The sequence below is a fragment of the Nothoprocta perdicaria genome, unplaced genomic scaffold, assembly GCF_003342845.1.
Source record: "Nothoprocta perdicaria isolate Ctin4 unplaced genomic scaffold, notPer1 scaffold_2, whole genome shotgun sequence".
Classification (NCBI taxonomy): Eukaryota; Metazoa; Chordata; class Aves; order Tinamiformes; family Tinamidae; genus Nothoprocta; species Nothoprocta perdicaria.
In genome coordinates this window covers 9,028,010-9,044,020 of record NW_020455204.1, presented here as the reverse complement: position 1 = coordinate 9,044,020, position 16,011 = coordinate 9,028,010, and the positions used below count along the sequence as shown (strand labels likewise).

At 44.7% G+C, this 16,011-nt stretch overlaps 1 protein-coding gene across 1 annotated transcript; it reads left to right on the top strand.

The window, feature by feature from the left end:
• Window positions 1-3,996: 3,996 nt before the first annotated feature.
• RHOH (ras homolog family member H) lies at window positions 3,997-15,659 on the top strand. The gene is made up of 2 exons (XM_026037765.1): window positions 3,997-4,051; window positions 14,857-15,659. Exon 2 carries the CDS (start codon window positions 15,084-15,086, stop codon window positions 15,657-15,659), a length of 576 nt encoding a protein of 191 aa, XP_025893550.1. The 5' UTR covers window positions 3,997-4,051; window positions 14,857-15,083.
• The last annotated feature ends 352 nt before the right edge of the window (window positions 15,660-16,011 follow it).

The following is a 16,011-nucleotide window of genomic DNA, read 5'->3' as shown; positions in this document are numbered from 1 at the left end:
TTTTCCACAACAAGGTGTTTATTTCTGAGGGCCCCAGATAATATGACTCATACTGAGTTTTGAAAAAAGGAGAAGCGAGGCATTTTTGAATACTCTTTCACAGGCAAATTTTCCTCTGTATCACACAGCAAGAACAGGTGAAAAGGAGCAGAAAAACTGCTTAAAGATAAAGACAAAACCCAAAGATGAAAGCAAATGTGGAAGCTAAGCACCTAAATATTACACCTAATTTGGGAATTCCATATGCACTGTGCAAAGAGCAGGATGTTGGGGATCTCTTTGTAACCTTCTAGACTACTAGAAGTAAAATCATGGATGAAGGGCTAGATGTAGCATATGCATCTACACGAAAGAGCTCCAAGTATTACTTGAAAAATAAAAAAACCAAAAAAAAAAAAAAAAAAAAAAAAAAAAAAAGAAGTGAAAAAAGTATCTTTCAAATTCTCCTATCAACAATCAATTATTGGGTTTAGTTACTCCAGGAAGGGCATTGAAGGGGAATGAAGGGAAATCAAGATATTTTAGAGTTTGTTTCTAAGTCTAAAGTCTTGCTTTTTCACGGGGTTCAGTTGATTTAGAAGTTGTTTATGAAGCATTTTACAGATGGGTGCGTTCTTTATCCAAAATGCAAACTGCTGACCCAGATGGTCTCACATCTGGATTAGTCTGCAGCACAAAACAGAAAAAAAATAGTTGCATTTTTTAGCAGCTACTATCTGTAGCAGAACCAAAATTGGTGATGCTCACCTGAGACATTTATATGAGTATAATTTGTGAATGGTATTTATTTCCCTACTTCTGACAAGCCGCAGGGCTCTGGTGGAAACATTTCAAAGTGTTTGGGTGTCTGGCTTACTTTATCATGATCGCAATGGAAATTTATTGCCTGATTGCACACACTATTATCGAGAAACACAAACCTGGTTAAAAACAGAAGAATAGATGTTTTGCTATGAAAATTTAGTGGCATAAGCTCTTAGATAATCTGATAATGTGCTGAAGCTCCTTATCCAAAATCTTAAATCAAAAAGAACCCTGAACTATTTAGGAAAAAAGTATTCCAAAAAGGTCTTTGGTGAGCTACTTTTCGTTACCTTCATCCTTATTGATAATTACCTTATTTTGTTTCACAGGAAAAACAAACAAACTGATTCCCCAGACAATCTGTGCAACATTGTTCTAGGAGCTTCATCTCAGCAGGTTCACAACATGTTTACACAGGTAATGTTCTTGCTGCAGCTATTTATATTTTTTGGCACTAGTTACTTTTCATCTACTCATAAATTATCTTTTTCTTTTCTTCTTGCTTTTTCTTGTAATTTATTCTGTTGCTCTTAATCCTTCTTGGAAGGGGCTATACTGGCATCATGCTTATGCAAACAAATTTGCTAGCTCTTTCCAGAGAGCCCCTCTCCTGAAACCAGCACAGGACGTGTGGCTTCAGACCCGGGTCAGACCTGTTCCTGTTGCTTCATGGTTAGAGATGGTTAGAGATGGTCAGAAACAGCTTTGCTGAACCCAAAGTATTTCTGGAAACACCTCAGGCTTCAGGTGTCCAACTCCCAGGCCAGTTTTGAGGTGGCCAGGAAAGGCAGCACCGTGTCTCTGGCTGAGGAGCAGACGTCCTGCTGCACTGGTCGGGTTTGGGGCCCTTGCCTTCTCCTTGGGCACATTCCTGCAGTGCCAGGCTCCTTCAGGAGTGCGGGACTGGAGAGCCCTCCCTGCAATCCCAATTGCCTAATCATCAAAATGTGGGGACCTCTTGTACCATCTGGTGACTCACTCCTCATCTGTGCAGCCAAATTTCCTTCTGATGGGGAGAACAGAGGACTCCCCCTGCACATCAAGATGAGGGAGCTTGGCTGTGCCTGAGCCAGGAAGGAGCATGCAGCGAGCTGGAAAATTCCTGCAGGCCCCAGAGCATAGGCACAGCCAGGACTCTGCTGCAGAGCCAGGCACTGAAATCCCTGTGCTGTCATCAGAGCTTTGCTGCAGGCAGCCTAAAAGTGATGAGAGCCTGTCCCTGCCGGGCAAGCCAGGCCTCCCCATGCCTGTGGTCTATCATGGCACCTCCTGCTTGGCCTCTGTGCTGGGAGAAGAGGGCACACACAGGACCCATATGCCAGTTAAATGGCAGGCTCATCTAACCAGTGATCCTGGGGAACCATCACTTTATTAAGAGAAATCCTCATAAACCAAGTTCAAATCCTTTTCAAAGCATCTCCCCTGTGTGCTGCGTGAGGGCAGCTAAACACACGTGCTCCTCTCCTCAAGCCGGGACCACATTCCAGCCTGCACAAACACCTCCCAAGCCCCGCTCATGCTGCTGGCGTGTCAGCCATGCCCAGCCCAGCTGGGCGGCTGCCGCTCTGCTCCTCTTCTCCTCGCACGGGAGGTTTTGGGAGGCTCCGTGCTGCCAACCTCAGCAGCGAGGCGCTGCCTGCGGGCACAGCCAGCGGCAACACACAAACGTGCGGAGCCCGGAGGCTTTGTTGCCCGCCCCGCCGTTCAAGGAGCAGTTTTGACACGCGCGCCCGTTGCCACCGAGTCACCAGGGCGAATAAGACAGACCGACTCATCCCCCAGCCCACAACAAAACCTGCGCCGGGGCCTGGCGCCAGGAAGCTGACTTCACCCAAACCGCTCGGCGAGTGCTCATCGCGCTCTGCGGGCTCCGCGGCCTCCGCACGAGCCGAGCCGGCCTCCGGGGCTTATTTGGCCTGTACGTGCAGTGCTACCCGCTTCCTGCTTTATTTTTATTTTCCCCCCTTTCCACTCTAATATAATTTTCCTCGTCTGGTTAAAAATAATCCCTCTGAAAACCAAGAAGACACAAAGCTCTGCGCTTCTTTCTTCCTCCCCATCTCGCTTAAGAGTATTTGACTTCCGTAAGGTTTATTTTCAACGGCCGYTTTCAGCTTCCTGCGACGGGTGAGTTCTTTTTTTTTTCTTCTAAATGTCTTGATGTGAATTTATCCAGTGGTTTTAGTTCTACTTTTTTTAGTAAATTCCTGAAAGTGATGTGCACAATCAGTASTAGTTTTAATACCGTCTGTTAAAATCTTCGGTATTGTGCTAACTSTGTTAGACATTGGTCTAATTCTCCAGGTCACGTAGGCTGCCCTGGGTTTGTTTGCTGCAAAGATTTTTTCCACTTTATCATAAAAAGGTCTTGCATAAAAGCAGAAAAGTGGCCAGTGCCACTTTTTTTTACATTGTAATTTATATTGTAGTTTACATTGTAACTGATGTTGGAAAAAAAGGAAAGAAAAAGTGAATTACTGCAAAGATGGTGGGTCTGATTCTGATGCCTTTTACTGTTGAACCCAACAGWGGCACGCACATGTAACCTGTGACACCTCATAGGACACTTTCCTTCCCCATGAAGTACACCAGGGCTATGAGGAAACTGCTGTGTTTCACCTTACATGGTTCTGAGAAAATTCAGGTTAAGATTTTATGGTGGGAATTTGTGAACGGTGAAGTCTAGGTTATTAGGACCAATGTGAGGTTTGAACTATGTTCAGTTTGCTGGTATCTTTGTCCCTGGCTCTGGCTGCAGTGGAAGCCCATCTGGCTCCAACCTTCATCCCCACCTTCATGCGGCGCAGGAAGGACTTTGGGTKCCTCTAAATGGCTGCGGATGTAACTTGTTGCTTTGCTCTTCTTCCCTCTGCCATGCTCCTTGGACCCTGCTAGACAGGGCAGGGGTGTGAGTGGGCTTGCGTGTGTAACCTCTGCACTCGCTTTCTCAGCTTCTGCTCACAAGAGCTGCACGCCAGAGCATCTTGGTGGCTGCAGGATGGTCTGGTCACGTTGCCAAAGACAGGCAGCTCATCTCAAAGGTGAATGAGGAAGGAGTGTGCAGGGGCCGGAACCATCCTTCAAACACAGGGCCATGCAAAGAAGTTTGAACGTGGCTCTGAGATTTTCTGTCGTCTTCTTTCCCCTGTGTTTCCAGCTGTGGATGGGGCAGGAGAGGGGCTCTGGCACCCGGAGGAGGCCAGCTTTGACAAATTTGTCCTGAAGAAAACATTTGCAGAGGACAAAGGTAGGATAAATGAAATTAGACACTTGTTAGCAAATAGATGGTCTGGTTTTTTTTGGTCTTGGTGCACGCTTGCTTGCTGTCGCTGTCAGAGTAAGGTGGAATTGGGCTGTGCACTCTGCTGCTTTGTATTTTTCCTTTCGGAAACTCAACGGAAAATAGAAGTTCCAGTAGAAAAAGTGATACATATAYATTGATTGCAGAAAGCGGTTTAATTTCCTGTATCGCGGGCAGGTCTGCAAATGTGGCATACGAGTGAATTTTGTGTTGCCAGAGAAAGGGGATATGAATTTGGTGTGAACACCCACTTCAAGACGTGGGGAGCCTCYGTAGGGTAGAAAAGCTGCCTGTCTACTTGCTTCCTCCTTAGACATGATAAAGCCTTAGCAGGATGTAGTTCCAAGTTTTATATTCACTAGGTCAGGTACTACAAGCAGGGGAAGCTAGTAGTCTTATATTYTGAGAATTTGTGCTTTTATAAGTAATCTGCACTTGCTGTGTAAGTTCCACAGCAAAGAATTAAAGTACATTAGATGGGCCTGATTCTCATATATAGCAAGCCAAAATCATAATCTTCTGATTACGAGGGGCTAAGTGTCTGTAAACTGCTGTCATTTAGYCCCATTTTAAGGCAGCTTTCCTATGCTGGAGCGCTGTAACATGGYCTCACTGCACATTAATCAGCCCTAAGAGAGGAAAGGATCTGTATCACAGAATCACAGAATGGTTGAGGTTGGAAGGGATCTCTATAGAGACCATCCAGTCCAGCCCCCTGCTCCAGCAGGGACATCTAGAGTACGGGGCACAGGGCGGCATCCAGGCAGGTTTGGAAGATCTGCAGAGAAGGAGACTCCACAACCTCCCTGGGCAGCCTGTGCCAGGGCTCTGTCACCCTCACAGTGAAGAAGTTCTTCCTCGTATGGAATGAAATTTCCTGTGTTTCAATTTGTACCCATTGCCCCGTGTTCTGCCACGGTCACAACTGAGAAGAGCTTGGCACCATTTACCAAACCAAAGATGTTTTGGCACCACCTTTACATTAAATGGTGGCTGAGAAGGAAGGGGGACAAGGGACAAGCAATATCCACATGCAGTGCAGTAAAACATAAAGTTGGGGATACACTTCCAGAAATACCCCACCCCTGTCGACCAGCTTTCTGAGGAAAATGTTTGTATGTAGGACGGCAACAGCTCCCTGCTCAGCTGGTCCCCGGGGAGTGTGAACTCGGCGGTGACAGGGGAGCGCTCTCCCTGCGGCGGCTTCCTGCCAGGCCAAGGGTCGGGCCCTGCAGCAGCAGCAGCTCTGAGAGCTGCCGGCAGCGGCACTGCCCAGGCAGTCTCCCCCACAGACAACATCAGGCCACACAAAACCTCTAAGTGGGCCCTGCGCAGCGCTCCCGGCGTGCGCTGGAGACGAGCGGGCCGTGCGGTGGCCATCTTGCCCTGTCGTGCAGAGCCCCTCACAGGCTGCGTGAGCGGAAGCGCCTTCCTCGGCCGCCGGCTTCCTGACAGCGGCGCGGGCGCGCGGGCACCGCGGCGCGAGTCGCTCTGCTTCCCCCCGGCTCCCGCTGTGCGTGTCTCRATGGGCACCAGGAGCTGGCGCAGAGCTTTAACTCGAAAGGATTTTCACCAAAAAATGCCTCTTCTGGCTGAAACCACCGCCATTTTCTTTATAAAACACCGATGTTACGATTCTATGACTTTACTTAAGAAATAGTCAAATATTGCCGAACACACTGCTCAAAGAAGCCACGTCAATTTGGCATTAGCCAAATAATGATTTTGTTTGATAGTGTTTTGATTACTGTTTGACAACAATTAAAATAAATAACTGAAGTTTGCCTATTGCAAAGTCTTAACTTGGCATTTCTGAGCCTAACACACATCATTTCCAAATTAGGTTCTCATCTTTTTGGTCAGTGGTGTGTGGCTTTATTAAATCAGCACTTCTTGAATGCTGCCAGGCTGTGAGCACGGCTTGCAGCTGTAGAAAGTCTTGGGATGACCCCATCATAGAGAGCGGGAGATGATGTGTAGCCTGTACCACAACACTTGGCTGTGACAGGTCTGCCATGAGCAGCCGCCACAACGGCGAGGGGTGTCAGGCACGACCGGCTGCAGCGGGCTTTGCTGGGGACGGGGCCCTGCTCTGCCCTCCAGGACCCAGGAGAAGCCAAGGAGAAGCCAAGGAGAAGCCAGGGAGAGCAGCGAGCTCCTCGCTCTGAGGCGGCTCTGACCTCCTCTAGCTTGGCTCTCCCAGCTGGGCACCCGCTGGAAACCCCACGTGGGCACCGTGATTGGATCGGGCTTTCCTGGGGCAGGACCGCGCTGACATAGYGTGTGGGAAGGACCTAGCAGGGCAGGAAGGGGTGAAGGCAGAATGCCATGGGGGCAGCTGCCATGGGGGCTGGTGCTGGCTGCAGCGCGGAGCCGTGCTCCTCACTCGCTGCTCCGCAGCCTGAATGAGCAGCCTTCCTGCAGCTGGAAGCTGTTTTAGTGCCCGCTCTATGGCCTTTTCCCTTCGCTGACACGGATTTGGTTTCAAAAGTTATCCTGGTGTCTGTAAAACTGCAGATAAAATTCTCATAAGGCAGAAGTGGGAGGCCAAGACCCCTAGGAAGTTAAGCTGTTGTGGCTGTCTGCTGTGCGCGCCGGCACCGAAATACCGTGCAGGCTTTCACTCCGGCCAAAGCCTTTCTCCTCAGTGAAAGACATGGCAATGGACACACATTCTTTAAAAAAAAAAAATAAAATAAAATAATGAGAACGACTGTATGTAAGGATTGATTGAGTCTTGGAGTTCCAAGTGTAGCCATTGTATCAAATTAATGATATCTGAATTACCTATTAACTTCCTCACAGCTATGTGCTTTTGTTTTCCTCATTACAAAAATATATTCTAAAATTTACATTAAGACATATATATTAAAAAGCCTTATGACATTTATTCTGTTCTCACCAGAAAGCAACCAGTTTTAAAATTCATGTTTCTATAAAATTCACTTTGAATTCCGGATGAAAATCTGCTGTGTAAAATATCTCTGTAAATTTGAACCAAGTCTCCCAGGATTCAAAATGAATCATGAGAAATGTTCTTATGATGTTCAAGCTCTCCTGAAGTATCTCTTTTTTTCATATGCTGGGTCATTTTCATGCAAAATATATAGAAACAAGGAAAAATAAAAAACAATTTTAAATGTTCCTTTCCCTGCCTCCCACTGAAAACCAAAAATTCTGTGTTGAGATTTACCATAGCAATCTTTCACTAAATGAAAGCCGAATACATGTCAGCTTTAAGAACCTGCAATGGCTTCTCTAAAGGCTGAGCTGAAGGAGGACCAAGAAGGACTTTTATTTTACTTCTAAGTAAAGTGCTAAAGAGCAGAGCCTTTTCTCTTCTGAACCTGTTCRCTATGGCCCAGTGCTGCCTGCAATACTATAGGTTATACTTAAAAAAGTATACTTAAAAAAAGGAAGAGATTAAGGTTATACAGGAAGTGGAGAAAGGTGAAGGAAAACAGTACTGGACAGACATATTCTGCTCTGGATTTTGGTTAATGCAAAGTATAAATCAATGTGAGATATGAATAACCAGATATAACTTGTGCTATTWAAAAAAAAAAAAAAAAAAAAGTGGAAGCACCTTTGAAATTCTTTAATTTACTTCTGCCCTTTAATCTACTTTTAATTGGTCTGCCTGGGGTATATGCAATTGCATATGGGTAAGTAGGCACACATATTTTCTGTGTGTGTTTATTTTAGTCTGCTACGATTAAGGTATTCTAAGCAAGTTTATATAGTGAGGAAATCTTTTCCTACCTATCCTGTAAATATTACCTGGGTTTACCCCAGGGCCAGGTAGAGTGCRTGATCCTGGGCCACAGGCTAGGATGTAGAAGGCAACTCCTTTTTTAATCTAAAAACAAATTAAAGGGCTAATGTTCACATGGGGAGAAAACACATGGAAGGGAAATTATGATGATTGTATGTTTTTGTGTTGCAACTTCTATCTGAAAAGCRTGTAAAATTCCAAGCATGCTCTCAAAATTTTTAACTTTTTAACATCCATGTATACACATGGGGAAAAAAAAAAGAAAAAAAGAAAAAGGAAGAAAGAAAAGGAAGAAAGAAAAAAGAAAAAGGAAAGAATGGCATTTTCACTCTGGCTGAAATCTAGACTATGATTTTAAATAGCCTAGCATATATAGAGGTGAGAACAAACTTTCTCATGTTGGCAATTCTGATGAGAAAAGTTAAAATTGCCAGCCAATTTCTTTGTGTTATAAATTAATTAACCCCTTGAATTGCTGTTGTTCACYTAATCATGGCTCTGCTTATTAACTTTAGAAGCTTAGTAGATATTGCAACAAAATTAAAGTCACATGCAGTGAATGTTTTCCTCCTCAAATGAAAAATCTGTGTGCTTTCCAAGTCATTATTTTTAATTGTTCAGTATCCAATGATGCATCTTTATTTGCTATTGAAAATGTGTGTACATTCAATGGCATCTTCTTATCACAAAACATACAAAAATAATCTTCTATCAAACACTGGGTGATTCTGTTCAAACACTAAAATTTTCCTCCTCTACTTTTTGCCTCCCACTGAAATCAAACTTATGCAAATAGTACATCATTTAATGAACATGGAGAACGTACTTTTACCCCCTTACAGACATGGGGAGAAAATCATATGTCATGCAGTTTTGTGTACACAAATGTATGGATTCATTATTGAAATAGTTACAGATTTTAAATATATACTGCTTCATCTTTGGATATTACTGTATATATATAAATGCTTATATAATCATATGCATCAAGACTAGCAAACAAAGTGTCATTCTGAAAAAGAAAGGTGTTTAAAACTAACAGCTAATAATTTATAAATGAGAAATGGATGCTTCATGATGACTGTACTGTGTCTGTAGGTAGATGGTCAACTATTAAAAACCCGAGGAAAGGGCTAGACTTTATGAAAAGAGATGCAATTATTTGAGGCTGTAGGTAAGAGAGTTTTTCAAATTTGGTGATATCAACTTTTGAAGAGATTTTATAGAGTTAGACCAGTTAAAAAAAAAAAAAAAAAAAAAAAAAAGCTCTTTTGGTTTGTCTCAAACTTCAAGAAAGGTTATCTCTGTTAAGGAAGGACATTATGTGAAAAATTTGAAGGAGTTGGAGCTCAAACTTCAAACATTCATGCATATAAATAATTTTACACATAGTAGTCTCACTAAAGTCAAGTAAAATACTGAAATACTATGTATTTTATGAGATTAGTTCTTCAATTTCTTTATTTTGAGATTAGACACCAAAGCTTGCATTAAAACTGGAGATCCGTTCTGATGTGGAGAAGGATTTTTTCACTGATACCCACAGCAGCACTTCTCCATTTCCACTGACTTGAGAGGCTATTGGAGAGGCCATTGAAAGTCTMTTCCCTGTGAAGGGGTGGATTTCCTACACCAGATTTAATCACATTTAACACTGGAGAAGATGCGTGCTTATATTGACAATGGGTATTTTTAAAAAATGCCTTGTAGTTGTTTGGATGTGTAAGTTGTCAATTAATCCCATAAATAAAATTAAGCCCTTACAGTCTTGGCTTGAGGTGGAAGTGGGTGCTTAGCACGACCACCTCCCATGGGCTGCTCTTGCCTTCAAGGTCACAGATCCATTCTCTAGAGTCTTAGACACTATTTGTTGATTGTTAGGGCTGTTCTAATTAATTGTGTTCATGTTTAATTTGTAAATGGCTGCATCAAGGTGTGATTAGTCACAGCTAGATGATCCTTGAAGATAAAATAAACATTTCCTTTGTTTAATTGGATAATTAAAATTAGGGCTAAGCGATTCTTCCCAGGGAGTCGAGAGGTTGATTGAATGGATCTTGAGACATATCATTATCATCTGCCTATATGCATTCACTATAGAGATTACAACTAAACTAATGATCTGCCAGTTGTTACTTCAGCCTAAAATATCTCATTATGCAGCTATATACATATGTGCATGGGTGTAAATGTATATTTACAGTTGCATTCTTTGCTGGGACTTCATGTCTTATTTCATCTTCTAAATAACATTGGTCTGTTTTTCCTTTATTTTGCTAGTAATAAAATTGTCAAGATGATTGAACAGTATTCTTTTTTTTTTTTTTAATTATTATTATTATTCTTGCAATTTCAATCATTAAAACTGCTAAAGGAAAAAAAGAAACAGGCTTGTGTTGAGCCAGCAATGATTTTTGTAAACGGTCCATGAACGGTCCATTTTGTTTTTAATTTTTTTTAATACTGAAGCACTGAAATTTTAAAACAAGTTCATGAATAAGAAAGTGCAAAATAAAAATTTCTAAGTTGTTATGTCTACAAAGTTGTTATGTTAGGACCCTTTCTTTTTCAATGCTTGAAGAAATTGTTTTTTGAGAAAGTAAGACATCCTGTCTTTGAAAACATGGGTTCATTGAATGTTGCTTGTTCTTCTAACTTTAAGAAACCATTGCAGGTGTGTTCTTTTTAAGGGTAAAATAGCTCTCACTCAAGCTTCTATGGATCCACACATTTCCTTAAAATATAAAAACACCTCGACTGATAGTCTGGCAGTGAATCCATCAGTATCCTAAATGGGCCAGGCTCCTGAAGCATCTCAGTGTAACACAGTCTGTCATCTTGCTGCTGGGCCAAGGAATAAAGATGGATCCTGTAGTAACTGGCTTGGAAACGGAATAAGTTGAAAGCAGATTTTTTGGTGCTGTAGTGTGGGGAAAAGATTAGGAAAGGTATGGGGCTGCAAGTAAAGTCCTCCTCACGACARCAGTACCATGGCCGACGATGGGCTGAAATGGCAGCACTGCCTGAGACTGTGAGACTGTGTCCTAGCTTGGCAAGACTGGGACCACTTGGAGCTGTGGATCAAAATCCTTTAAAAATGATTTTAAAGGCCARGAGGCAGGTAATGCCCATGCCAGAGCTTAGTGAACCCCTGAAGAGAAGGCTGTGTAGTGAGAGGCCATTTGCTTGCGGACCAGCAGCAGTCTCCAAATGGACTGTGGCTCATGTGTTCATTTTCAGTAGTCCCACTCCTTGCTGGCAAAAAGATGTGCAGTGTCTGGAACTTCACATCTGCCTGGAACTGGTCCAGCCCTGTCCGGAGATGAAAACAGAGGGTTATGCATGAGCTGGGCTCTCTGGCCATCTATCCAGGGGTCCTGCCCATATCCATGGTGTCCACCAGGTCTCTATCGCAGGGGCCAACCACCTCCCTGCTAATTGGGCAACAATATCCTTGTTTTCTCCAGATCTACTGCCCACCCAAGAGCCATCACCATGGCCAGGATTGCTCTCAGGCCCAGCTCTGGGCTCTGCACCGTTCACAGCACCCGTCGAGGGGAAGGTGTAAGCTGCGAGTTGCTCTGGTCAGTGGGGATGATTCCACTTCTCCTTCCTCTTCTCGATAGCCTTTCAGAAAGAGGTGCAATGGGCATTTTATGTATCTGCAGTGAAGTCTGAATAGAAAGTGATTATAATCAACATGATAGAAAAAAAAAAAAAAGGCATAGAAACTGTTTTGCAGGCACCTGTACGAGGTGGAACTTGGTGTGATGGGGAGAAATGTGGGCAGACAAAGCCGACACATGCATTCAAGCCTTGCAAGTCAAGTCTCTCCAGTGCTTTCAACTTTATACTAGTAGAAATATTCTTATTTCCTCTCAATATCAGTTCCCTTTGTAAGCCAGTAAATGCAATGTTCAAGATTAAAAATCATTCAGCTCATGTCCTGCTATCAACAGGAACTGCAGGAAGCCGTAGCTGTGGTAGGCACCGGATAATGGCAGTGATGGTTAGCATGTAAGTTGCCTTAGCTCTCAAAAACATTTTCTGACTGGCTGATCTGTGTCATGTCTAAATGGTTTGTCTTACCTACTTAATTTTGTTTACATATGGGCTGTTAGGTGCCCCCCATGTCCTGCAGATGTCTGGCTGCAATGAGCCCATGACTATCTTGCACCGTGGGCCCATGTGGCGGGTGAAATGCTCTGCTCAGCCACGGACAAGCTGCTGCTGGTGCCTGGCATTGCAAAGAAGGTGGGAACCGAAATACGAAAGCAAAGAGAGGGAAGGTTCTGAAAGTGCAGAGAAAAAGTGCTCCATGGAAACCTGTGCAAGAATTTTATTGGCAGCTAAGTACGAAAATTCATTAAAGGTCACCGTTCAAAACGATTGCATCTGAATTAGATATGTATTTTATATGCTTAATAATATTAAAAAAACGCAAACAATTCATAACAACATTCAAATAAAATCTCTAGTTACTGCAAGTGATGAAAACATAAAACAAAACAGTGGGAAAAAAAGATATAGGTATATACCCGACATTCCAGCTGTAACATTCTTCATAAAATTTGTAAGATTCGGAAAATCACCCTACTGGAAAGCATTTCTTAAGTAGCATAAACCCAGCCGCCTGCTACTAGAAGTTTTTGCGCAGTCTTTTGATGCATGCAGCATGTTGCACATTTAGACCTAGTTTGTAGCATATAATAAGAGAAAGGAATGARAGCTCCTGCAGATATTTACACAGCCGGTCGTACGCTGATGCGCGACGCTACTCTATATTGGAAATCTTCAGTCTTTTTTGTTTCTATTGATATGCAATCTAAAATTTCTTTTTTTTTGCATTAACTGAGGTAATTAATAGCATTATAACCCAACATAATAAATTACATAATTATTTTAGTACATTAAAATGTTCCTGCCTTAACGCTGTGTCAGTGACAGGCTATGTGTAGGATTCAAAACGCATGCACTGCGTATGCATGTGTGCAGTACCAGTACCAGCGTGAAGGAGCGTGAGCTGCCAGCAAGCAGGATCAGCACCACTGACGGCCATCTGTCCGCGGGACCGGAATAGGGACCCGCTTGGACTCCTCATTTTTATTCATCCGTGGGCTGCAGGGCAATGCGATTTGTTCTGAAGACATCCCCGTGCTGTCCCCGTGYGATGCGTCCGCTGCTTGCTGTTTGTACCAACTAGCCGGGCCCACTAGCCCCTAACACTTTTAAAATCTTTAATTATTTATATGTTTCCTTTTCAAAAAGAGGCAGCATAACCTTTTATGAACGAGCTGGCACCAGAGCAGCGCTGCCGATTTCCCGGCAGCCGGGAATGGCGCCGCGCGGCCTGCGCCTCCCGCCAGGTTCCTGGAAGCGCCCGGCCCCACGCAGGGCGCGCGGTGCCCGCCTGCCCGCCGCGCAGGAAGCGCCGCCTGTTGCAGTGGCTCTTGCGAGCGCCCACAGGCAGCCCCGGCCGCCGCCGATGAAGGGGGTGGCAGCGGCCGGGCCTGGCACGCGCCCTGCGGCCGCTCTGCGCTGCCGCGGGGAGAGGCGGCAGGGCCCCGGCGCAGGTAGGGTGCTGCCTCAGGGCACAACGGGAGCGCGGGAGCTGCCTGCAGCGCTTGCCGACGCCTCCGAAGGCTTCTCTAAGCTCACGCGGTGCTTCTCTCTTTTGCTTTCTGATGAAAAAAAMCCCATATGAAACGAGCTGAAGCACTAAGCGAACTTCCAGCTCACCCTGCTAGGTTACCCTTGCTCTCTCTGTTGATCTCTGCTGCTCCTACTGCMCCCTGCCAGAAACACAAGGAGGGGGAGAGGGGAGCGTGTCAGGCTAGTGAAACCGGAGCATGTTACTCTAAGGTAGCCTATGTGCTTCTCGCAGCCATCATTCGCTTCTGTGCCAGGGATTTTAAAATTCGACCCTCTGCGTATACAAATGGGGCAGAAATGTATTATTTATTTAATGCACAGAGGAAGTTTTGAAGTTAAGCTGCTGTATTCTTTAACTAGCTTTGCTGAGAGGAACTGTTTTCCTTCGGTTGGGCAGGGAGGSATTTTCAAGGCGCTTTGTATGTGGCCAGGTCCTCCCGGAGTGAGCGCTGAATCTTCCACGCGGCTGGTGGGAGAAGATAAATGCTTTCCAGATAGGGGAATCTGTCTGAACACTGCTGGCACCTCAGACTCACCAGCCTACTATCTGGAGGACCTCTCAGTTTTACAACAAACTTAATGTAACTCCTTCAAATGAAATGGTTTGGCTGGGGCAGCACTGGAGACACAGCTCCTTTTGGTTTGTGCTTACCTGCTTGTTGAAAGTGATTTGTAAGAAAAATGTTGACTGTTTATGTATTTTGCTGTGAGTCCTGGGCTACTTTTAAAAATTGTTTTGGTTCATTTTGCTGCAGAGTCACATCTGAAGTCTTCTTCCTCCTTGCTGCTTGTGGTTCTGTGTTATTGTTCATCAAAGAAAAGCCTAAATTGGTTAACAAAGGGCTTTTTTTTTTTTTTTTTTTTTTTTTAACTCTAGGCTACCGCTAGAGATCATGGGTATATCTAGAGATCATGGGTATGTTTCCAAGGAAGCTTAAACTGACTGCAATTCAGGTTTTTGGCAGTCTTTCTTAAAAGCAGTAAATATCTCCCTAAAAGCAGATTAGGAACAGTTATATCAAGGTTAACTAGATTTTTTTCTTTTGATTCTTGAGACAAATGGAGGGGAAAAAAAAGTAGTTGGTCCCAGTGGAGACTAGCAGAGATGACAGAGCCRCTAGTGCTGGCGGAGCAGCAAGCAGCTTATTTACATGAGTGGCTGTTGCACACACGGCTGGGTGGGTGGGAATGACAGAGCGCTTGGTCCTTGATGTGGAGTGCTCCTCGTGGCCGTCCAAAGACATACCCAGAAAACCATATCTTGATCAAGAGTGTTCTGTTCTCTGTGGTTTATAAATGTTACATTTTATTTTTACTCTTCCAGAAACATCATTTGACTCACTGAAGAATTAAAACTGACAGCACCACAGCGCTGTGTGGGAGCAAAGGGGAATTTAGACTGAAGTGACACACTCAAGCCTTGAGAAGTAAAGACGTTTGGATGGCTGCTCACCAAATGGAAGTGATCTAGAGAGTCCTCTGAGAGCGCTGCATCTCTGCACCCAGCTCCTACCGTGTCGGGACGGTGCGCTTGGACCGGACACTGATAAAATGCTGGATTCAATCAAGTGTGTACTGGTGGGAGACTCCGCAGTGGGGAAAACATCGCTCCTGGTGCGTTTCACCTCCGAGACCTTTCCAGACGCCTACAGACCCACCGTGTATGAGAACACTGGAGTGGATGTCTTCATGGATGGTGTACAAATTAGTCTGGGTCTTTGGGACACATCTGGCAGCGATGCCTTCAAAGGCATTCGTCCCCTCTCATACCAACAGGCAGACGTGGTGCTAATGTGCTACTCGGTGGCCAACCACAACTCCTTTCTAAACCTGCGGAATAAATGGATTGGCGAGATCCGCAACCACTTGCCCCGCATCCCTGTGTTGGTGGTGGCTACTCAGACTGACCAGCGAGACATGGGGCCCTATAGCTCCTCCTGCATCAGCCCGATGGACGGGAAGCGGCTGGCGCAGGATGTCCGGGCCAAGGGCTACCTGGAGTGCTCGGCACTCAGCAACAGGGGAGTGCAGCAGGTGTTCGAGTACGCCGTGCGCACCGTGGTCAACCAGGCCAAAAGACAGAACAGGCGCAAGCTCTTCTCCCTCAACGAGTGCAAGATCTTTTGAGCCCCGTCAGCGGCGGTTTTGCCCACGCTCGTTCTTTCTTTGCACAAAGATATATCAGCGGAGACGGCGGAAGGCAAACCAGAGGACTCCCAGCGGGATCACACAGTGCACATGCCTCTAATGAGGCAGATGGATGCTTCATCGGGACATTTCTTCTGTTTGCTTTTTACCCTTTCCATAGGTACTGTCTTTAMAAAAGAAAGATAGAGGTAAACGTCCTTCACAAACCTGTGTTTGGTCTTTGCTGGTCTGGACTGGTGGGGATCTAGTCTGGTAATAGCTGTGCTGATGCTGTTGCTGTCATTGATGTTCCTCAGGTGTTGGTTTGTCTGCATTTATTTAATGATGGAAA